Source organism: Amia ocellicauda, chromosome 14, assembly GCF_036373705.1.
Source record: "Amia ocellicauda isolate fAmiCal2 chromosome 14, fAmiCal2.hap1, whole genome shotgun sequence".
Lineage (NCBI taxonomy): Eukaryota > Metazoa > Chordata > Actinopteri > Amiiformes > Amiidae > Amia > Amia ocellicauda.
The window spans coordinates 11,481,604-11,505,996 of NC_089863.1; the positions used below are offsets into that span (position 1 = coordinate 11,481,604).

At 50.2% G+C, this 24,393-nt stretch overlaps 1 protein-coding gene across 1 annotated transcript; it reads left to right on the forward strand.

Moving 5' to 3' along the window:
• The first annotated feature begins 4,795 nt into the window (after nt 1–4,795).
• Nucleotides 4,796–24,355, forward strand: znf219 (zinc finger protein 219). The gene is made up of 5 exons (XM_066722194.1): nt 4,796–5,116; nt 13,567–13,672; nt 13,824–16,470; nt 17,265–17,411; nt 17,951–24,355. The coding sequence occupies exons 2-5, from the start codon at nt 13,571–13,573 to the stop codon at nt 19,213–19,215; spliced, it is 4,161 nt and encodes a 1,386-aa protein (XP_066578291.1). The 5' UTR covers nt 4,796–5,116; nt 13,567–13,570; the 3' UTR covers nt 19,216–24,355.
• The last annotated feature ends 38 nt before the right edge of the window (nt 24,356–24,393 follow it).

A 24,393-nucleotide genomic window follows, 5' to 3' on the forward strand; every position in this document is an offset into this window, starting at 1 on the left:
CTCTGAGTGTTGTCTGTGTCATTTGTGGTGCAAAACAGTGACAGCATGGTACAGTAATGTACAGTACAGTGACCGTGTGGTGCAGTCAAGTGACGGTGTGCTGCAGTAAAGTGATGGTGTCGTACAGTAAAGTGACAGTGTGGTGCAGTACAGCGACAGTGCGGTGCAGTACAGCGACAGTGCGGTGCAGTACAGCGACAGTGCGGTGCAGTAAAGCAACAGTGTCATGCAATACAGCAACAGGGTTGTGCAGTACAGCAACAGGGTGGTGCAGTACAGTGACACTGTGCTAGAGTGTAGCGACAGTGTGGTGCAGTACAGCGACAGGGTGGTGCAGTAAAGTGACAGCGTGGTGCAGTACAGCAACAGGGTGGTAGAGTAAAGTGACAGCGTGGTGCAGTACAGCAACAGGGTGGTAGAGTACAGTGACAGTGTGGTGCAGTACAGAGACAGGGTGGTGGAGTAAAGGGATAGTGTGGGGCAGTACAGCGACAGTGGTGCAGTAATGTGACAGTGTGGTGCAGTACAGCAACAGGGTGGTGCAGTAGAGTGATCGTGAGAGGCCATACAGCAACAGTGTGGTGCAGTAAAGTGACAGTGTGGGGCAGTAAAGTGACAGTGTGATGCAGTACAGCAACAGGGTGGTGCAGTAAAGTGATAGTGTATGGCAGTTCATTGACAGTGTGGTGCAGTAACAGTGATATTGTGGTGCAGTAAGTTGACTGTGGTGCAGTACAGTGACAGTGTGCAGTGTGGTGTAGTTAAGTGACAGTGTGGTGCACTACAGTGACAGTGTGGTAGAGTACAGGGACAGAGTGGTGCAGTACAGCAAGAGTGTGGTGCAGTATAGTGACAGTGTGGTGCAGTACAGATTAAGTGAAAAAAATTGATTTAAACAGATCTGAAGGAAGGAGAGAATGTGTTGTGTGGGGGTGAGAGAGAGAGAGGAAAAATAGGCAACTAGTGCAAGTTTGGGATGGCACAGGAAGAAACAGAAAGGAAAGAGAGGGTGGGTGACAAAAAGAGAAAGGGAAATCAAGAAAGCGAAGGATGGCACGGGGAGAGAGGGAGAGGGAAAGGGGGAGATGCACAGAGGAAGAGACATAGGGAGGGGGTGCAGGGCCTGAGGAACAGAGGAGGAGGTAGAGGAGAAGGGGGGCATGAAGGCAGCAATGGGGGAAAGTCGGGGTGAAAGAAACAGAGAGAGGAGAGAGAAAGAGAAGGAGAAAAGGTAGATAAGTGGTTGTGGGGGGGGTTAAGGGATTTGGGTGAGAAAAGCTGAGAGAGGGAGAGAAAGAGAGAGAGGAGAGGGAGAGGGGGAGAGAGGGGTAGAGCGTCCTGACAAAAGAGTGAAAATCTGCCACACAAAGACTCACAGCCTGAATCGGCCTGCCCTGAACATCAAAGAGATTTTTCGTGACTGGTTGCCGGGACGACAGACATTAGCATGCGATTAGCTTTTTACATCATATAAGGGGAGGAGAAGGGAGGAGTGGGGGGGGGGTTTAGATTAGACTAGAGAGAGAGAGAGAGCGGAAGGGAGGGAAGGAGGGCAGGTTAATACTGACACACTGACTGACACACTGATTGACTGAGTGACTGACACACTGAGTGACTGGGCTCTATAGTATATTAACACTGCACTGTATGAGAGAGCGAGGAGGCTGCATGGAGTCATTATTGATACATTGCGACTGACTAGACAGTACAGCCTATCAACACTGCACAGAGAGAGGTGGGGAGGCGATTCAATCTGATATATAGACTGACTGACTCACTGGACCCCCGCGTATTAAAAGTGACCGGGATAGAGAGAACGAGAAAGGGAAGATTCAAACTGATAGACAAATTGACTGACTGACTGGGCACTGTGGTACATTAACCGCGGAATGAGAAATGGAGGGGGAGAGACAGAGACTGAAGGAGCGAGAGAGAGACAGAGGCCAAAAGAGAGAAAGACAATCAAAGACAAAAATAGAGAAAGAGAGAGACAGATGGACAGGGACAGAGAGAGACACACACAGAGAGAGAGAGAGAGAGAGAGAGAAGGACAGAGATAGGAGTCCGGTACACAGACATGTGGACAGACTTGAAGCGGGGGTTGTGAGGAGACGGATGGGAGGAAGATTGCGGTGGAGGTCATCAGAGGTGACAGGAGTGGGCACAGATGTGATGCGCAGGAGGGGACGGACGGGCCGGGACAGCCCCTGTACGCCCTGCACGGCACAGACAGACAACACAGACAGACAGAACAGACAGACACAGAGACTGTACAGACAGACACACAGACAGTCACACAGATGCACAGGCCCCCTTGCCACATCGTGCTCCATGGAGGTCAGCGGGGAGCGTTTTGTTGCAGGAGCACAGGGGCTGACAATGGGCTTCGATCAGTGCCAGTGACTGCATTGCACACAACACAATCAACAGCACTTTATAGTGGCATAATTACGAACCCATCCATCTCCCTCTCTCTCTCTCTCTCTCTCTCTCCCCCACCCCCCCGCACTCCTCACCCACCTCCCTCCCTCCCTCCCGGCCTTTCTCTCTTTCTCTCTGTTCATGCTATTTCTATCTCTCTCTCTCTACCTCTTCTCCCCATTTTGAAGATCCACTTTTTAATCTCTCAGTCTTTTTCTCTCCCCCCCCGAACTATTCCCCTCCGTCACCCCCACCTCCCTCCGTCTCCCACCTCTTGTCTTTCTTTGTCGCTCTCTCGCTCTCTCTCTCTCACCCCCCCTCTTCTCTCCCTCTCCTCCATATCTCAGTTTCACTATACATACATATTGATCTCTCTCCCTATCCCACCATCGCTGCCTCCTTGTCTCTCTCTCTCTCTATCTCAGACTCCCCCCTTTTCCGATTTCCCTCTCTCCTTCTCTCTCCCCCTCTCTTTCCATCTCATCATCTGCCACCAACCCCCCCAATCCATTTCTCCCTCCCTTTGTCCCATCTCTCTCTCTCTCGCTCCCTCTCTCGGATTACTGTGTGTGTATGTGTTTGTGTCTCCCTCACTCTGTGTGCATATTAATCAGCTGGTCGGTGCTACAGCTCAGAGAACAATTGAAGTGAGTGGCATGGTCATGTCTTGCAGTAGTGTACCAGACTCCTGCACTGACGAAGGCCTGAGATTTCTCTCTCTATCCCTCTCTCTCTCTCTCTCTCTCTCTGATTTACAAATAAACAGCAGCAACGACAGGACAACCCAGCACAAATGCACACCAACAACGATTTATTATTATTCATATTTCTGTTATTGTTGTTGATAATAATATTATGAAGTATTGCATCAGCAACTATACTGTGCTATTACTGTGCTGCATTGCTGCAGAGTCACAACGGATGAGACCCGGGCTTGAGGTGTAATCTGAAGTACAGTACAGTAAAGTACAGTATAGTACAGTAAGGTACGGCACAGCACCCAGTGTATACAAGACCGCACATTATAGCACTGTACAGTACAGCATATCACAACACAGAGACTCTCAGGGGGAACGCACTGTGAATGGAGAAGCAGGTGTGTGTGTGTGGGAGGTGGGATACCAGAGACCCCCGCTCCGCCACTGATCGAGGACCTCTGAACTTAACTCCCACCCTACCGGCAAGTGTGACCCCAACCATAACACCCACACGGACACTACGTCTAATTGTGACCCTCACACATACACCCACAAACTGACACCCTACCTGCTGAAACCCCATGGGCTCAAACCATGTAGAACACACACGGGATGAACTCGACACTACCCCAGCTGCCGCTTCTGTGACGGCTAACGCGAACCCCTCCTCTGTCGCTCCTCCGGTATTGCTTCTGCTGCGACTACAACTTACCAGTACTTCAATTACAACTGCAAACGCTACTACTACTACTACTACTACTACTACAATTATACTATTCCTGCTACTATTATGACTACTACTACTGCTGTTGCTGATTTAACTTCTGTTACTAAGCAGTACATTGGGAATGCATGGGGTGAACATCATTACTATTATTATGAAGAATAATAATATTACTAATACTGATGATAATAATAATAATAATATTGTACCACCTCTGGCGCAGAGATCTTAATATGCACGGTATTAATTATAATTATGGTTCTGCTGATTAACTGGATTTCTGGCTGCGTGCTGGCCCTCCTTAACATAGCCATGGTAACAACACAGCCCTGCGTAGAGTGAGCCACGTCTCTGAGAGCAGTAATAACGACAACGACACTAACAGGGGGAGAGAGTGGGTTGATACATATATAGACTGGCAGTTCAGATAGTTAGATATGGACAGACAGATAGAAATATAGATAAATACCTATAGAAATGATGCCGGTGATAATAATCGAATGCATGTGCTCTCAATATCACGCTATGGAACAAGTGTGCATACGACACAGACCTAGATAGACGTCAGCAATAACTTCATTCAACTTTTTTTTTCCCTGCCCTGAACATGTGGTCTTCTGCAGTTCTTTTCTTCTCTTTCTAAATCTTCAGAAACATCCCACTAGACCCCTCATACCCCCACATCTAGTATGGGATGATCCACTGGAACATACATCTAAAAAAAAAAAAAAAAAAAAACAAGAAAAACAAGCCCTCTTCTATGTATGTATTTATTTATTTATCTTATATATCATTTCAAATAAAAGTATCACACCTAGATTCACTGCTTGTTCACACCACCACTTCTGCCTATCCTGAGAGCGACAGAGAGAGAGAGAGAGATTGAAACAGAAACTGAATGAGAGAGATAAAGTGAAGCTCCTTTTTTTTTTTAGCATGTGAGCATGTTTTAAAATGGAGTGCGGTCGGATTATAATTGTATTTGCAACCTACATCGCTCTCTCTCTCTCTCTCTCTCATTCACTCACTCACACAATAAAGGGAGCTTTGAAAAAAAAAACTGCGAGAGAGAGAGAGAGAGAGAAGGGGAGGGAAAGTGAGAGAGGAGAGAGAGAGAGAGAGAGGGAGAGAGGGAGAGGGGGGGGGTCGGCGGATTGTGGTATACACACAGCACTAGCAGTTTTCCATTTTTTTCCCCTTCCCGTAATGTATTTAATTCAAGTGGAACGTAATCATGACGTGCGGCACCATTAATCTCCCCGCCACCACTACCGTAAGTACATTGCGTTTACTTTCATTACCAAAAATCCGGTTCTTTTACCAAATTAATATACATATCCACGTATGTATATATAGAGATGTATATACATACACACATCCGCCGCGGATCTATATATAGAGAGTGCTAGACGTACAGTAATAGCAACAACTACGTTTTTGCATTCCGGTTTTCTAATTAAGATTATTTTCACAACGGAGGAAAAAAAAAAACAACAACGAAAAAAAACAACAACAACAAGGAGTATTAATTATGAGACTAATTATCATATGCAATACCTGACTTGCCGACTTTTAGCACGGGGATATCAACATAATGTGTGTTTTTGCCTGTTTTGCGCTCTTCTGTGCTATTTCTGTATCTAAGTCTCTTTTTTGTAAGGTGTGTGTGCGTGTGTTAATTAATGTGCCAGGCTTGCAGTTTGGGCTGGTTATAATAATAATAGTAGTCTACATGGATTTGACTAAACACGCTTGGACTCGTACAATGTGAGTCAATGTGTCTTTTCATCAGCGTGTAGACAGCGGGGACTGAGAGAGAGAGAGAGAGAGAGAGAGAGAGAGAGAGAGAGAGAGGATATCTTGCGAAATGCTGAAGTATGGGCCTAAAATATACTAAATATACTATACCGGTACTGTACCACTACTACTGCCCAAAGTGGGATGGCATTCATGAAGTGTGAAAGTGTAAAAACATGTCGTGCTGCTCAGGCACTAGAAACCCACGTCCACACACGACCTTACAGCATTTGCACATGAAGTTTGGCCAAGTTTAGAGGGGGGTGGGCAGAAAGATAAAAAAAAGAGAGGATATATAAGTCAGTGTCCGTATATAAAAAAAAATCAACTTTGAAAGAGAGAATTGGTCTGTTAACTTTGTGGATCATAGTAATAGATCAGCTTGCACAATAACACAGCAATGGAATTGGGCGAAGTTTTTCTCTCTCTCTGTCTCCCTTCTTCTTCTTTTTGATTTCTTCTCATTCACACACCGGATCTTGGAGGCTGCCGTTTCGCGTTGGCACGTTTGAAACACTAGATCAGATTGACGGAGAGGTGCCGGAGATCGGGGGTTGAAAAGCATGGAGGGGTGGGGGGTGGGGGGGGGGATGAAACGGCCGGTGTGCCCGTTTTGGGGGTTTGAAAAAAAAAAAGATCATGACTCTGGGGGTCCGCCGTGAACTTGGTCCCAAACGGCCATTAAAGCCACTAACACTCCTCCTCCCAAGCTAAGTGTCCCAACATCACCCTCTCGCACAAGTTACTTTGCGGCTATGTTCGTGTTTGCGATCTGTAGTAGTGGATACAATTGTAACACAATGTAACAAGGGTAACTTTGCCCCGGCGTCCCGCTAGAGCCCTATTTCGCTGCTGTAGTTTGTGGCATAAAAGGAGGATAGATTGGCAGCGAGCACACAGAGAGAGAGACAGAGAGAGAGAGGGATTCAAAATGAAATCCATGATGGCACTTCATGTTCATTCTCTCTCTCTCTCTCTCTTTCCCTCGTAATCTTTTGTTCTGAAACAGTGTCAGAGAAGAGCGACCCAGCAGTGGCACTCTGTGTAAATGTATCGAAGCTCCGGCACAATGGCGCATTGCTTCAAACAAACAAATTAATATTAGTGATCATAATTCATATATTTACCGCTGAGCACTTAATAGGATTTGAGAGAGAGAGAGAGAGAGAGAGAGAGAGAGAGAGAGAGAGAGAAAAGCTTTACGAAATGGGTATTTAGTGGGTAGCGGAGAGATCCGGTATTATTTGTTTGTTCTCTGTGTTTTTTTTTTCTTCTTCTCCTCCGCGTTATTTATTTATTTCTGTCATTAAAGAGGCTTATTAATTGAGATGGCCGCGAGAGGCGAGGCAGAAAATGGTTTCTCGTACTTTGCATATTATTTATTTATTTGTTTGTTTGTTTGTGGGTTGCAATTGTTGATGGAAGCTTTAGCACGGACTGGGGGGGGGAGAGAAATACATGCCCGGGGTTTGGAAAACAGGGAGAAGTGTAGCCGGTGTCTTTTGCAGAATATTACAATAGATATCTGCTTGTAAATAATAACAAGTATAAGTTTAAAATCATATGTAGGCCTGGTTTCAAAAATAATTGGGGCATTGGAGTGGAAATTATACTGCAACATAATGTGATAAATAATAATAATAATAATAATAATAATAATAATAATAATAATAATAATAATAATAAAAATACAGGTCTGGATAAAAACCCTGTCTATACTGGAGTTATCCCCACAGGTGAACCCTGAGTGATGCCACACTATGTATACCCTGATGCCAGGCGGGCACACGTTGGCACACCATACAGGCCAGATCAGCTGTCTTGGTCTGTGGCATTTCAGCCCAGTCCTGGCACTGGTGTTTGCTGAGGGGAGTGGGTTACTTGGTGGGGTTCCTCGTGATGCTTTCTGCCAGGGTCTGCCAGCCGAGGAGGTCCCACGCATGTTCCATATAGGGGCTTGATGTCTGTATCTCTATGTGTGTGTGTGTGTGTGTGTGTGTGTGTGTGTGTGTGTGTGTGTGAGAGAGAGAGAGAGAGAGAGAGAGAGAGAGAGAGAGAGAGAGAGAGAGAGAGAGAGAGAGAGAGTGCTTGTGTGCATGTAGTAGGATTACAGTGCCGAATGGGAGCAGATGGCAGTCTGTGTGTGTTGGGTTTTAAAAGATATTCCATAGACAAGGGCAGGTACCTTTGAATCCTGACATGTCTAGTCGATGCAGTTAAATGATCTAATTTAGTACAGCGCCCTTGACAACAAGAGTGCTCCACACATTAAGAGAAACAAAAATGTATGAGCAGGGATATAAGCATTAGTAATCAGACTAATAATAGCACAGTACAGAAACAGATTGTACTATATAAATATAAAATATATAATACTGGGCCTTCTCAAGTTTGTTTAATAGAGGACAGATAAAACAGACTTCAGCTGTTGATTCAGACTATAACCAAAAGTGTAGTTACAACAACAGGCAAACTACATCAGTGCCAGCTGTTGACGGGATGTTCAAGATGGGACAGTGTAGCACAGTCCTACCCCTGGCCTGAATCACTGCTTGTGTCCATCATCTTTTTGATAGCTGCCCGGAGGAACACTGTGCAGTTCTCCCCGCAGTGCACTACACCCTAGTGGAGTTGCCTTCCATCCCCCATTCGCAGCTCCAGTGCCTCCCAGAGGTGTTCTCTGCGATAACGGAAGTCGTTGGTCCTTGCTTTGAAACTAGGTTTGGATCTGCTCGTTTTCGACTTTGTTTCCGTTGTCGTTTGCAGTTGAGTGCGAGACAGTGGGAGCTCTCGAAGGCTACCCGAGGTCAGAATGTTAATGAGTGTTAACGACCTGTGTGGAACTCTGGAAACGTTCAGTAAGGAGAGGCGGGCTGCCGTCCCGCCAGAGGGAGGGGGTTTCTCTCTGTGCCAGAGCTGTTCAGTGTCAGCCCTACGGCACCACTAAACATAGGTCAATTGCCCTCCCCTCGCTCGTGTCTGAATCTCTGAATCTCTCCACTATGAGCCTTGGCTCTCTGATTCTCTGGTTTCTCGCTTTCACCTCAAACCACCACAGCCACTACTAGGGGCAAAATGTGCCACTTCCCCAGACCACAAAGGGCCATTGGGGAGAGTTTTTAGTGGAAATTATTATTATTATTATTATTATTATTATTATTATTATTATTATTATAATTATTATTATTATTATTATTATTATTATTATTATTATTGTTGTTAATGGGAGAAGGAGATTGGAATGGGAGAGGGGATTGAACTGTTTACAACAAAGCAAAGACACAAAAAATATTAATGTCTGATACCTTTATCCATGATGGCTACCAACAGTGTCAGCGCAAAGGTGACGTGAAAAGTAGTTTTTACAAAAAATATAACACACCATGCAATGAGCAGTGTGCCGTATGATAAGATAGAGTGTAGTGTGTTGTGCAATATGAGAAGAGTATTGTGCAGTATCCAGTGTGCAGTATTCAATGCACAGTGTGCAGTGTGCAGTTTGCAGTGTGTAGTGCAGTATTCGATGCGGAGTTTGCAGTAGTGTGCAATATGAGAAGAGTAGAGTGCAGTGTGTAGTGTAATATGAGAAGACAAGTGTTCAGTATGTAGTGTGCAGTATTCGATGTGCAGTGTGTTGTGTGCAGTTTGCAGTGTGTAGTGCAGTATTCGATGCGCAGTGTTCAGTATTCAATACGCAGTGTGCAGTATTCAATGCGCAGTGTGCAGTGTGTAGTGTGCAGTATTCGATGCGCAGTGTGTAGCGTGCAGAGTGTAGTATGCAGTATTCAATGTGCACTGTGGAGATTGCACTGTGTAGTGTGCGGTGTGCAGTTTGCATAGTGTTTAGTGTGCAGTATTCGGTGTGCAGTGTGTAGCGTGCAGAGTGTAGTGTGCAGTATTCAATGCGCAGTGTGTAGTTGCAGTGCTGTGCTGCTGATAACAGTGCCTACATGTGGGCAGAGCAATTTCCAGTCCATGGGGGCCGCAGAGGGTTCTGCTCTTCATTGCACCTGCAAGGTCTTACTGGCCGAACTGGGAAGTTGTTATTGAGACAGCGTGTCAGCTCCCCCCATGCCTTCCCGCTCTTTATCATGTTGCTAATTAATAAAGGGTACCTGCACAAACCTCTCCCCTGAACACTGGAGCTTCCAAAAGAGGGGTACAGGTTGAAAAAAACCCCAGAGATGGACGATAGGGGGTCTCACTGGAGCAGGCTGAAGTGGCGAAAGGGTTGGTGGAGTTTAAGGAGGAAGAATGATACAAAAATAAAAATAAATGAAGAATACAGACTGTGCTGTGGCTGTTCTGTGCCCTTTGACTTCAGGGCCAGTGCTGCTGTGTCCAGAGAGACCATAATGATATGAATCGGCTGTATCTGAATAAGTTATTCATTTCGCAGACCAGACCGACTGGTTCACCTGGGCTGGGCCACAGCAAACTCCCTGTCTGCGTCCACGCTGACTCTGGGGACGGACTCTGGCTCAGGCCCCGGTCCAGCTCACCCAGTATCTTCACAACGGGCCGAGAGAGAGGGGGTAATGGAGGGGAAGGACGTGAGAGAGATGGACAGAGGGACACAGAGAGCGAGAGAGAGCGAGAGAACGAGCGCGAGAGAGAGAGGGAACGGAGGGTTCAGGGAAAGTTGAAGTGCAGGAAATGAATTCCGTCTGTGTGGAGGTCCGTCGTGCCGCCGTGGCAGAAAAACCACAAACCCTGATTTATACTGCACTGAACTAGCAGCCCACACACACACACACACACACACACACACACACACACAGACACACAGGCCCACATTTCAGACACACACAGGGACAGACACACACACACTCCTATACATACAGGGAGAGAGACACACACACTCACACACAGACACAGGCGCAGACAAACATACCCACACAGACTGACACAGACACATGGCACACTGCCGGCGCTGCCCTACGCAGTCACCTCTGCCCACACAGTGCGTACAGTCCTCCACAGCTTGTTCTATAATAGGAGTGGCGTACCACCGGGCACAGTGAGGTGGGGGCTTTTTACTTGGAAAGTAGGGTAAACACCACAGTAAAACCTTGTTCAAAGTGTAACAATTTACCAACTAAGACCCATCGATTGACTAGGAGCTCCCGTTTGGTATGACAAGCCCAGAAGTCACTGGCCCTGGCCTAGTTTTCCTTTTAGGGTGGGGGCAGGGGGTGGTTCCCACCCCCAGGTCTTACTTACTTAATTGAGCTAATTATGCGGGTGACACGTGAGCTCACCTGTCGTTTCCAGGTGTTAATCAGCCGCTAATTGAATGGTGCGTCGAGGAAAACGAAACACGGTGGGAATCCAGGCCTCGCAGACCTGGGGGGCCTCCTGCTCTGTGGCGGGGAGATCATTAAACCCCACCGCGTCCCGGCCCCCCTGCCGTAATGATGTCAGTGATGACAGGTGCACAGCTCCTAATAGGACCTATATAATCCACCAGATTTCATCCCTCCCTGTTAACTCACCCTATAAATCTCTCAGGCTGCCAGTTTAGCAGGGCCTGGGGTCAGGATAGGCCTGTGTAGAGGATGTTTATTATGCTTCACAAGCTCGTGCTCAGCCTATTTTTATACGTAGGGAGAGGGCAGGGAGTGGTTGTACTTCTTGTGCGTGTGAAGCTGTCTGCTTGGCCAGTCTGGACCGCGACAAGAGGTGAGAGGGCACTGGGTGTCTTGTACGATCGCTGTTCGGTTATCTCTCTCTCTCTCCTCTGCTCACCTCACCTGTGCCAGGTCTGTCTGCATGTCTGTATGATGCCCTCCCCCCCCCCCACCCTCTCTCTTCTCTCTCTCGCTCTCTCTCTCTCTCTCTCTCTCACTGTGTCTCCTGTCCTATTGTGTTGTGTGTTTTTTTACATAGGGATTCTCAGTCTGTATTGTGTCTCTCACTCTCTTTGCCCCTCTCTCTCCCTCTCTCCCTCTGTCTGTTTCTCTCTCTCTCTCTGTGTTTCGTCTGTCAGTATTGTCTCCTCTCTCCCTCCTTTCCTTCTCTCTCTCTCTCTGTCTCAGTGTTGGCAAGCCTGCTCTACCAGCTGATATCAGCATTCCTTGGCATCGAGCCAACTGGCACTGCAGAGGGCAGGGAGAGAGAGAATGAAAGAAAATGAGAGAATAATGGAGGGAGGGAGCGAGGAAGAGAATGAGAGAGGGGGAGGGGGAGAGAATGCATAAGGGAGGGAGGGAGATTGAAGCAAAACCAGGAGGAGAATGACAGAGCAAGAGAGAGAGAGAGACAGAGACAGAGTGAGAGATAAGGGGCGGGGGGGGAGTGTGGGCTGGGTTTAGATGGAGGATAAGAGATTGACAGATAGGGAGAGAGTGAGGGGGTCTGGGTATGGGTTAAGTGTGCTGCGATTGTAGTGGAACACACTGTCACTATACTGTCCCACGCTGTGACTGTACTGCACTGCACTGGCACTGTGCTGTACCACACTGTCATTGTACTGAAGTGCCCTTGTCACTGCGCTGTCACTGCACTGTCACACTGTCACAGCACTTTTTTGTGTCATACTGTCATTGCACGGCAGTGTACTGTCCCACACTTGTACTGCACTTTAACACACAGTCACTGCCTTGCCACTGCAGTGCACAACTGTGTCACTGTACTGTCCCACACTGTCACAAGCCGCCCTGGATACCTACCAGACATAACACCACAACCGAAAACCACAAAGCTCGGAAGATTGTGCGAAAACAAATAAAAACCACCAAACAACAGCCGCCCCATCCCGATAGCTGTAGCAGCCATTGCACAGCTCCTGGGCGTTATGTATTGTATAAGCTTCGAGCATATGTATTCAGGAAGGGGTGTGTGGGGAAGTCAAAGCATCGCGCGCCCATCCTGTTTGGGATAGCCGGTGTCCTGTAGCGACCTGCTGACACAGAGACACGGCTGGCTTTAACCCTTCCTTGGCCTGCCAGTCCCTTCCGCTCGGGGGACAGGGGGAGGTGCTGTAGACAGTTTGTGGGGGAAGTCCCCAGCTCCGTGCTCTCTGTCAGACAGACTTCGGCGTCGGAAGCATTGGCAGTGTTCTTCAGATACTTTTCAGGCTGCGTTTCACCCCCCCCCCCCACCTCATTCGTCGAAGGTGAGATATTCTAAATCACAGCTCCTCCCCATCCGCCTCGCCTGTTCGCTGGTCTCCACCGGGCTGGTGAGGGCGGCCGGGGGCAGGGAAAGGGCTTCACCTGGATGAGCAGGGGGTGGGCACACAAGCTGGAAAGGAATTGGAAGGGTGTTGCCAGTTAAAGGGGGATCTTAACCCCTAGTTAAGTTCAGAGGAGTTCAGACACCCTGGTGCTTTCCCATGTATGGTGCTTTAAGAAGCACGTGGGCCGTTTCCTGTGTTGGGTAGGTGACAGAAGATCACAGGGAGATGAGATTGAGACAGACGCCATCCCTTTTTGTAATGAAATACAACAAACTTTTGATTGTAATCAAAATAAATTGCTTTGCAAGGGACTCTGAGGTGCTGGGTGCTAGCTAGCTAACTAAGGAAACTCACTTGAGACCCACCCAACACTGATCTTGTGAAAGTCTGCTTGTAACACAACCAGTGCTGTGTGGACTATAGTGTAGTATAGTATAGTACAGGGGCCAGACTGGAGCCTGGCCTGTGAGGACTATAGTATAGTATAGTATAGTATAGTACAAGGGCCAGACTGGAGCTGGTACTGTCTGGACTATAGGGCACAGGTTGTCTGGACTGCAAGAGCCCAGCTGTGTATTGTGTGTTACTGTGTAATTCCTTGGACTGTTGTGTGTTGTTGTGGTTGGTTGTGTATTGCCCTGTATTGTTTGCTCCGATGTTGTGTATTGTTGTGTGTTGCTGTGTGTTGCTCTGTGTTGCTGTGTGTGGGTGCTGACCGGTGGTCTCCTCCTGTGTTTGCTGCGCAGTGGAATGTCGGAGGCGGCCTGGGAGACTGGACACAGCACCACAACTCTGCACCGCGCCTCTCACTGCTGGACAGCGAGTCTGGAGCATGGGACACACCCCCCACTGGTAAGCCCCCCCCATCCCGACATGATTATAGTGCCTTTTCAAAACTCCCAAGGAGATTTTGGCAGTGGTATTAACTTGGACTCAGTGTAAGCATCCCTCCCTCTCTCTCTCTCTCTCTCTCTCTCTCTCTCTCTCTCTCTCTCTCTCGCAGAAAATGGAATCGCCCATGGAGTGTGTCCCGGCTCTCTCTGAGCACCCCGTTGCCTCCCCTCCCCCTCCACCATCCCCTGATCGCTGCCTCCAAGAACCTGACTCGCCCTTGCCCTCCCCCACTCCGTTCCCTGGGTACCCTCTCTCCCCCGGCATCTCCCCCTTCCCCCAACAAGAAGAAGAAGAAGAAGAAGAAATAGAAGAGAATGATGAACAAGAAGAAGAAGAAGACGAAGAAGAGGAGGAAGAAGAAGAAGAAGAGGCGATGGAGGAGGAGGAGGAAGAGGAGGTGTCTGTCCCTCCTTCCCCGACTCCGGCCGTCCCCGTCTTCCCTGGGGGGCAGGACACTGCCAGTCCGGCCGCGGAGGAGGAGACCCCACCAGACGCCCCGGACCCCCCAGCCCCCCTCCCTCTGGCTCTGCCCCAGTGCCCCCGCAGTCCCTCCCCCGCCCCGGACAGGACAGTGGGGTTTGGGTTCGGGGCCCTGGAGGCGGCCCTCTCCGCGGAACACGACGGCAGCCTGACCGACGAGCTGGACCTGCAGCTGTTCCACAACGGACGACGGACTGGGGGGGGCGCAGGAAATGATGCAGGGGGGGGTGAGGCTGGCGGTGGCAGCGGAGGGGGGGGGCGCCGTTTCCCCTGCAAGGTGTGCGGCAAGCGCTTCCGCTTCAACAGCATCCTGTCCCTGCACGCCCGCACCCACGCCGCTGGCCGCAGCCTGCTCTGCCCCTACTGCGGCCACCGCTCCTCCAACAGGGCCGGCTTCAGCCTGCACCTCCAGTCACACCAGGGCACCAGAGAGGGAGCGGGTGCGGGAGCCGATGCTGTGGCAGATATCCCCCCGGAGCAGAAACCCAGCTTCCTATTCCTGCTGCCACCTGAAAAGCAGCAGCAGCAGCAGCAGCAGCGGAAGCGTCGTCTGCAGTGCGGAGCGTCGCTCACAGACACAGCCCCGCCCTCCAAGTCTCCTCCTCGCCGCTCCCGCTCCAGCCAGACCCCGCCCCCAATTCCCAAACCTCCCCCCTCAGCCCGATCCACGTTCGCCGAGCTCCTGGCCGCTCCGCTCCACTCCGAAACCACTCCACCGCCTCAGACCCCTCCACCCACACCCCGCCCCTCCAGACAGGCCCCGCCCCCCGGGTTCCGCTGCCACGCCTGCAAGGGGAAGTTCCGCACGGCCCCGGAGCTCTCGCGCCACGTGAGGATCCTGCACAACCCCTACCGCTGCTCCCTGTGCCCCTTCTCCGCCAGCCTGGAGGACCAGCTGGCGGCCCACCTGCAGGGCGAGCACCACCTCTCGCTGTCTTCCTCCTCCTCCTCCTCCTCCCCATCCTCCCCCGACGCCGAGCCCTCTTCGGCCGCTGCTTCCGAAGCCCCTCTTCTCCCCTTCCTCCAGCCCACCTCCCCTACCCCGACTCAGACTCCTCCTCCGCCTGCCCCTCCACCCCCTCCCCTGGCACCTCCACCTCCGGCGTTTCGCTGCGAAACCTGCGGCCAACGCTTCACCCAGTCCTGGTTCCTGAAGGGGCACATGCGCAAGCACAAGGACTCGCTGGACCACAAGTGCCAGGTGTGCGGACGTGGGTTCAAGGAGCCCTGGTTCCTGAAGAACCATATGAAGGTGCACCTCAACAAACTGGGCCTCAAGGCTGGCTTGGTGACTGGCGGGGCCGGGGCCGGGGCTGGGGCAGGCGGGGGCGGCAGTGGCGGAGGTGCGGGAACCAGCGACCCAGGAAAGCTCCTGCAGAACCAGGCGTTTGGGGCCCTGTACTCCGGACTCCTGCTGGCCCGGGCTGGGGGAGCGGAGAGAGAGAGGGAGAGGGAGCGGGAGGCCCTTGGGAAGCTGCTGGGCGCCGGGGTGGCTGAATGCAGTGGCGGAAGTGGCAGCGGAGGTGGCGTTGGGGTCAGCAAGGCCTCCATTTTGGGGTACCTGGGCCTGCCGGGGGAGACGGGGGGAGGCAGTTGCGTGGAGAGGCTGCAAGCGGCCGCCCATCAGGTGGCTGAGATGGGGGGAGGAGAAAGGGGAGCAACAGGAGGAGGAGGTGGTAGTGGAAGTGGAGGAGGAGGCGGAGGGAACCAGGCAGCCGTTTGGCATCTGGTAGCCCGGAGTCTGGTAGCTGCCCAGCAGGCCCACCAACAGCAGCAGCAGCAACATCATCAGCAGCAGCAGCAGCAGCGACAGAAGATGCAGAAGAAGAGTTCGGTAGCCGGGGAGGCCGAGCAGGTGCGGGCCTACCTGGGAGGCCTGATGGCCGGGGAGGAGGCGGCGGCGGCAGTGACGGCCACGGCCCCCTGGGAGTGCCCTGACTGCGGGAAGCTCTTCCGCACCCTGCAGCAGGCGGTGGCCCACGCCCGCGTACATGTGCAGCGGCCGCCCAAGAACAGAGGAGGAGGGGGAGGAGGAGGTGGCGGAGGAAGGGGTGGTGGAGGAGGAGGAGGAGGAGGAGGAGGCGGTGGAGAGGAGGGAGAGGAAGGAAAGAAGAGCAGGGGAGGAGCACGGCTGGAGTACGGGGGCCAGGCGCTGCAGGAGAGAGGAGGCGGCGGAGGAGGAGGAGGAGGAGGGGGAGGAGGACGTTCAGGAGGAGGAGGAGGGAAGATTGCAGGAGCATCAGGAGGATACCACACAGCCCTGCCTCACTTTCAAGGTAAGGGATTGAGCTGGCAGAAACTAGATGACTGTTTATGTATTTATCAGGATGACACACCACTCTCCCTTCCCCATCGCTGACCCACCCCCTTTCCACGTACCCCGCCCCTCCATAAGCCCCGCCTCCAGACGGGGTGCCTTGAATACCTTGAATCGTATCGTGTAATTCTAGTGTGAGGTATTAATTCTGCGTGTGTTGTAACGAGCCTGTGAATGTGAGGACTGCAAAGGGGTGGGGGGTGGGGGGGCAGAAATCAATTAAAGAAAAATCCATTGTTACCAATAGAGGACGAGGTCATTGCAGCCCTCACTATTACTATTCAGGGACTATTTAGTAAGACCTGCAGTGGTTTTTGCGTTTGTAATTAATTGCATATCGCTGCACAGGGTTTCGGGCTCCTCTCTCTCTCTCTCTCTCTCTCTCTCCCTCTCCCTGCAATTCAGCTGCAAATTCTTATCACTCTCCGTAGGCCTGTGGCAAATTGAATGTGATTATTGCATTACCAGTTTACAGTCTGCTCCCAACCTTACACGTGCTCTCTCCACCTCTCTCTCTCTCCTCTCTCTTTCTTTCACTGCTCTTTCCTCCCTCCTCCTGCTCCTCTTTGTCCTTTGTACCTCCCTTCCTCCGCCACCTCTCTCCTTTTACTTTCTCTCCATTCCTCCCTGTCTCCCTCCTCGCCCCTCTCTTGCCCTCTTTTCTTCCCTGCTTCTCCTCCTCTCTGTCTTTCCACTCTGCCTCCCCCTCCCTCTCCTCTCTCCCCGTCTCCTCTCCTCCCTCCCTGTCCCCAGGTGAGAATGGCTTCAGGGGGGTGTCGTCGGCTCCATCCTCGGCCCTGAGGGAGCACGTGCGGGGCACAGGAGGGAAGGACTGCCCCTACTGCGGGAAAACCTTCCGCTCCTCCCACCACCTGAAGGTTCACCTGCGAGTCCACACAGGTGAGCGCCACCCACCTGGGCACTGCCCTGTCCACACCTGAGCACTGCCCTGCTGCGGCGTCTGCGGGGAGAAAGAAAAGAAAAAGAGTGTGCAGATGCTGCCATCTTCCTCTTGTTGTCATCTTATCTCATCCTTCCATCAAATGCCATCAGCGACAGAATTGCATAGATATTAGTATGACTATTGTTATTATTTGGTGGAATAGCTCCACCATGTGGTTATTCTGTGTAATGACATCTAACTATCAATATGCTTCACAATAAAAAGGGTCTACGCCAGCACAATTTCTATATTTTACTTAATAGTAACTTAACCCTACAGGGGGCCTTTCTGATATAATTGCCCCTTCAGGCACACTGTCAGCAATTATGAAGTGGAGTGTATCACCGTACGCAAAATAGAGGGAGGTGAATTGGGGACGGATGAAGGAGGTGGGTAGCACAGGACTGGGAGAGCCTCAGCAGGCGACCCCTGTACCGTGTCCCACGCTGCTGCCCTCCCGCCGCTGACGAGCTCTCTGCCCTTCTTGTGTTGGCAGGAGAGAGGCCCTACAAGTGCCCGCACTGCGACTACGCCGGCACTCAGTCTGGCTCCCTGAAGTACCATCTCCAACGGCACCACCGAGAGCAGCGCAGCGCCGCCGCCGCCAAGGCTGGGGTCCCGGATGGCCGCGTCTCTCCGGGGGAACTGGCCTCCACCCGGACGCGTCCCTCCTCCCAGGCTCACCACGGCTCCTTCGGGAGGCTGGATCTGGCAGGAGGCAGCGGGGGAGGGGGCTCGTGTTCGGGCGGAGAGTCCCCCCGCAGCAGCAGCCTGTCCCCCCAGCAGCAGCAGCAGCAACAGCAGTCCTGGCAGTTGGGGTCCCGCGAGCGCCGGAAGAGGAAGCAGATCCAGCGTGGCCTGTCCCTCGGAGAGCAGGAGGGGTTCCGCTTCCTGGGGCTGGCGGAGATGGAGAGAGGTGGAGGAGGAGGCGGCGGGGGGGCGGGGAGTGGGGGGCTGGATGGAGCCAGGGGAGCCGTGTTCCCGGGATTCCCGCTGTGGCCCAGTGGAGCGTCCCGCGCCAGGCTGCCCAAAACATCCCGCCGCAAACCGCTCACCACCAGCAGGCTGCTGCCGGCCACCCAAGCCAACGGTAGGCGGGCCGGGGCTGGAGCAGGAGGGGAGCGCTTTGAACCCCTGGACCTGTCCCGTCGCACCCCCCAGGACTCGCCCGGGGGGGGAGAGGATGGCGTGACCCTGCACCAGTGCCTGTTCTGCCCCTTCCGCACCTCCTCGGCCGAGCTCATGGCCATGCACATGCAGGTCAACCACACCAGCAAGTCCCGACGCAAGGACCGCGGGCGTTACATGGGGTCAGCATCGGCAGCCGCCCACGCTGAGGCGCTCTCCTGGGGGGGCCACCGCGACCTGGGCGACAGCCTTCTCCTAAGCACATGGAAGTCCCCGGTGGATGGGGGGTCTCCGCTGTCTGAGACGGTAGGGGAGGGGCGCAAAGTCAACGGGATGCTCCAGGAGGAGGCATTGGTGAAGGTCACCCCCGACCACACAGAGAGGGAGGGAACAACCTGGAGGTCCCCAGGAATGGAGTGCGGGGAAGAGGAAGGAGAGGAGGAAGGAGAGGAAGAGGAGGAAGAGGAGGAGGAGGAGGAAGAGGAAGAAGAAGATGAGGAGGCTTGCAGCAGCAGCAGCCCTTGCGCGGAATCCCTATCGCGCCCCGGCGAAAGCCCTGCCCCAGCTGCGCCGACCCCCCAGTCTCCCACCCTGTGTTCCGAAGTGTCCCCCTCCTCCGCCAGGGAGGACTAGCGCAACCCCCAGAGGAGGAGCACAGACCTGCAGAAGGGAAGAGACAAAGGAGGAAGAGGGGAGGGAAGGAGAGAGAGAGAGCGACTGGGGCGGAAGGGGAGACGGCCACAGGGACAGACCTTGTGAACGGTCCGCTGCTCCGATTGCCGGCGCCGTGCCTCGAAGACACTCCCCCACCCCCCCCCCCGTGTCACGATATGAGGTCAGCAGGGTTGTTTAGTGTTTAGTTACATTTTTTATATTTCCCGCACTGCCCCCCAATGACTGAAACCAGGCTCTGGTCTGGGAAGCAGCCCCCGCACCCCCCCCACCCCAAGTCCTGTTGCACAGTGTGTAGGGGGTGTGGTGGTGGGTGAGGAGCGGGAGGGCGGGCGGGTTCCAGGATCCTTCCAGATACACATTCCGCTAAACCCCCCGCCACCTCCTCTGCCACCCCGCCACCGCCACCTCCCTCTTCTGTCAACGTCCAAGGAAAATACCGTGTCTGCCTACCCCCCCAAACTCAGAGGCCTTTTGGTTCTTTTAATCATCATTATTCTTATTATTATTATTATAGTTCTTCTTTTCTTCTTGATTTTCAAAGATCGCAAAGATTGTACTATTTCGCCAGATGTGGTGCTCTCTGCTCTCTCTGTCTGGGATACAGGCAACTGAAGGTGCCTTGAATTAAATATACATATATATCTTATCTATACAGCTCTGTCTATATATATATATATATAAAGTAGTTCAATATCTGCGTGTGTCGTTCTGATCGGGAGAACGGCAGCGCGAGAGGAACCTTTCACTTCCGTATCGTTCACCCAGCACTCCTGGCGTCACTCCTTTTCCGTTTCTGTTGAGCTCTCGATCGCGTGACCGAACATTGTTTTATTTATTTTTTAAATGTATTTATTTTTTGTTAGCATATGCAGTGGAAGTACAGAACAGTATGAGCCGAGAGTACATAAAAGGAAAGTGACAGCACTCAGTATTAACCACACACATCAGGCCTATGTCTTACTAAACACTTACCAGCTGCTTCTGAAAGATTAGGCAATAATATCTAATATATATATATATATTTATATATATAAAACAAAAATAAATACATTGATAAATGAACCAATAAATAAACACATTTATGTATAAACTTTGGTCCGTCATGTATGAACAAACTCATATATATATATATATATATATATATATATATATCTTTCTATTTGTGTTTCTTAATTTATAGTTTTTCTCCAACACGGGAGCATCAGTTAACATTTGATTTCCATCATAACAAGCTTGCAAAAGGGGTAAACGAACCCTTTCCAGTTAAAAAGAGCCATTTCATTTGATTTTTATTTCCTTTTATTATTTATTAAAAAGAAATAAGAAACTCTTGAGCTGAATGTTGGTGACTCTGGGGAAAAAGGGTTCGTGAGATTCGGAGTTGACCTGCAAGTAGGGGAAGTTAGTTTATATAAAGGGGTTTCGAGGACGTGACATAACTGAAAAGGTTGATATGAACGTAGAGATGTGAGGTTATAACTTTGTCTTTTTGTTGCCTTATCTTTTAAAATTCCAAATAGGGCCCCTCAGTGTCTCCCAGGGTCCCGTCTGTTTTTACTTCGTTCTGAGATGGTTGTCTGATTAGGCCGACTACAGTTTAGCTGGAAGAGGGTGGCACCCCTGTGTCTTTACACCAGATAATCAATAATCTGTCTTTTTGGGTTTGTTTGTTCTGGTTCTCGGTCTCGAATCCGGCTGTAGTGGTGTGACATTTCACCGATGGAGAAAAACTAGAGTGTGGTGGTTCAATAAGCTGACCCCTCTCTCCACCCCCACCCACAGCCCCCTATCCACTACTGACACGTGGGGGGTGGGAGGGTCTAAGGACAGGGGGCACTGAAGAATGAGAGGGGCTGAGGAACCGCATCAGCGAAGGGGCAAGAGGAATCTGAGCTCCGCCCCCTCACAACCTCTCTGTACAGGGCGGTGGGGGAGTCATTTTTTCTATTCTCACGTTTACACTAAGTGCCAGTATTGAGGACGACAATGTGTGTGCAGCCGAGCAGGGACGTTGATAAATACACGGATCAATCAATAAGTACGTCAATAAAAAAAGGAAGAAAAAAATGACCAAGACTGTTCCCTTAAAGGAGGAAGGACACTGAACAAACCCACCAGGAGACTGAATGATATCGAGGGCGGGAGGGAGAGGGGAGATTTGGACTGTTGGATCCTAATTTAGTTTCTTATTTTTGTTTTCTTTTAAATAAATATTATTCTGGGGGATAAAAAGAAAATTGAAACTTTGAATGGCACAAACTTCACTGTCAACATCAGAAAACTGCGAATTGGCAGAAACTCCATGTGAGGATCCTTGTTTGCCTTTCCATCTTTTTAGGTGTGTAGAGTTAAAAGAATAATAATAATACAGAAAAGTAAGAAATAAAGTTATTAATTTTAAAACGATTAAAACACTAACAAAATATGGATAGGAACCCAGTAGAAATGTGTAGCTTTTATAAAAAGAAATAATAAAAAGTAAAAAAAAATGTTTTTTTTATTTTAATTTGGGTTATTATTTTGATAAAATGTTATTGATGGTAAAGCGTATTGATGATGGTAATAATAATTATAATAATTATACTTAATAGTGAAGACTCTGGACTGAGATGGAAATGATAAGCACTGTGTGTATTTTTTTAAAAACATTTTTGTATTAGTTAAAAAAAATATATATATATATATTCTTTATTTTTTTTGTCATCTCTCCAAAACAATGTTTCATTGATTTTATTTTCATCTTTATTTTTTTAACCACCAGACCTGCTGGCCCTGGGGGGGAATGAGTATTTGTGTGGAGTTTGTTGGCTGCCAGGGAAAGCTGTCGTCTGTATCTTTTGCTTGGTTCCCCTTGTCCACCGCCTCTTTCGCGCAGTGTGTGTTTATCACTGAGGGATTGTCTGATCTCTCTCTCACACACACACGTACACACACTGTCTCATGTCTCACTGTTAGAAAATCCCTCACTTCCCACACAACTCTAGGACAGAGGAGACACGTTTCAAGAGGGCAAGAGAGAGATAACTGGGAAATTGGCGTACATGTTTGGAGCATCTGCTTTAGTACAACAATATCAATACCTGCATGAACATTAAAACACACATTTATGTATGAGTGTGGGGGCGGGGAGGGTTTGTTAATGGAGCACCGTACAGTGTGTGTCAGTGGAGATTGCGCAATGAAATGAAGCGTGCAGAAAACCTTAGACTCCCCACTGGCTTCCTCCCCCGCTCTTCAGAGAGACAATCACCCCCTTGAACCCAGGGGCAGAGCAGCCTGTAGGCCCTGCTGTTTACATTTTCTTTTTTCTTTGCCCCCAAGTACACGAACCGATTCAGAGATGGGCGGACTTGGTCGCAGTTGCCCAGGTGTCCAGTCAGTGGCGATTGAGAGGGTTCTGGGGGCGGCTGCAGGACTGTGTCTCTACTGGACCAGGATTGACTGCCTGCGGGTAGGACCACAGGGTCCAGTCCTCGAGGGGTTAATGGGTTTCTGTCGTTTTTTTTCTAAACAAAAATTATTATCCGTTTCAGTTGAGCCATAAAGAGACCCCACGCGAGCAGTTTAAGACTAGACAAAATGTGCAGTCAATTCTGAGGTCTTAATTTGAGTTTTTAATTGGATTTTTGCACTGAGAGCAAAACAAACAAAGCTCAGGCTTTGAAAAGTGTCCTTGTATGATTCTGGTGCAGAGCCAGAGAGCTGGAGGAAGTTATCAAGTTATCTGTGATGCTATCTATCAATCTATATACTGCCTGGATACTGTAAGAGGATCTGTACCCAATGTCCACTACAATCACTGCCCTGGATACTATATTAGGACCCTATAATTGTACCTATAAATGCTATATATATGGACTGTAGGTACACCTGCATGGACACTGTGCTAAGACTTGTCTGTGGTCCCTGACTGAGTAGCCTAGCTTTACCTGTTGGCTTTACCTTAATAAGTCATTGACTGCATTTTTTGTTGTTGTTCAGATAAGTACAATTCACAATCACGGTTATTTTTCAACACCAGGGACACCTGCCGGGGAGCGCCCAAGTGCCTTTCTGTTGCAAAGCACTTCCTGCAGTCTGTTTCACGAGCCGCTGAAAGATCTAGTCCGTCTCGCTAGATATATTCCCATCCTCTCCCTGTCCCGCGCTCTCTCTCTCTCTCTCTCTCTCTCTCTCTCTCTCTCTCTCTCACCTAGCCTCATGTACTACCGAGTGTGTACTTATTATTGAGGGACTCTGGGTTATCTCCCTTTGGATGAGAGACACAGGTAGTGGGATTAGAGAGGACCTATAGAGGATCAGCCAGTGATGAAACACACACAATAGGACGGGAGACACGTGAGAGAGAGAGAGAGAGAGAGGAGATAAGAGATTCTCTTACTAATACACACAATAGGACAAGAGAGAGAGAAAGAGAGGAGATTAAACAACCACTCAGTGTTAAACACACACAACAGGAGACACTGAAATAGAGTCTGATCCGGAGAGAGCGGGGGTGGACCGGCGGCCACAGCAGCCCATAGTATGACCTACTGTTAATTAATGCCTGTTTCATGTGCTCAGAGTGTGTGATGGTTTTTCTTAGGTGGTCGATGCTGTACTGTTCTTATTATAATTATTATTATTGGCTGGACTTGTGTCTGTTGAATGTTGTACAGATAGCTCTAGACCTGTCGTTGTTTATATGAGATTACAGACCCAGCTGCAAACAGTGCCAGCCTGCCACCCTCTCTGGGTGAAGGAGCGACACACACACACTTGCTGTGGAGGGGGCAGGAGATAATATTCCTAGGAAATTTCCAGGATGTGTATGAGGAGGGTTAGTCCATGTTGCTATTCAGCGATCCTATCCCCAACGCAGAATTTGCTAGGCAGTCTGTCTGTCTCAGTCAGTCTGCACTCTAATAATAAAAAACAATACTTCCACTACCCCTGTCCTTTGTCCTCCTCCCCTGAAGAGAGAGTGGGAGGCACGCTGGGTCTGTGGTCTGCTGTAGCTGACTGCTATTGCAGTGAGGGGACTGATCTAACATGTAGCGACTAATATCTACAGAACAGAGCCTTTAGACAGGAACCAATAAAACAGTTTAAAAAACCATGTCCGCCTGTCCGTGTCCGTCTGTGCTTTGGTCTGTC

Coding starts and splice junctions, on each gene's coding strand:
- znf219 (XM_066722194.1), top strand. CDS start 13,571: ATGTCGGAGGCGGCCTGGGAGACTGGACACAGCACCACAACTCTGCAC. Junction 13,673..13,823: donor ATGGGACACACCCCCCACTG/GTAAGCCCCCCC, acceptor TCTCTCTCGCAG/AAAATGGAATCGCCCATGGA. Junction 16,471..17,264: donor AGCCCTGCCTCACTTTCAAG/GTAAGGGATTGA, acceptor CCCTGTCCCCAG/GTGAGAATGGCTTCAGGGGG.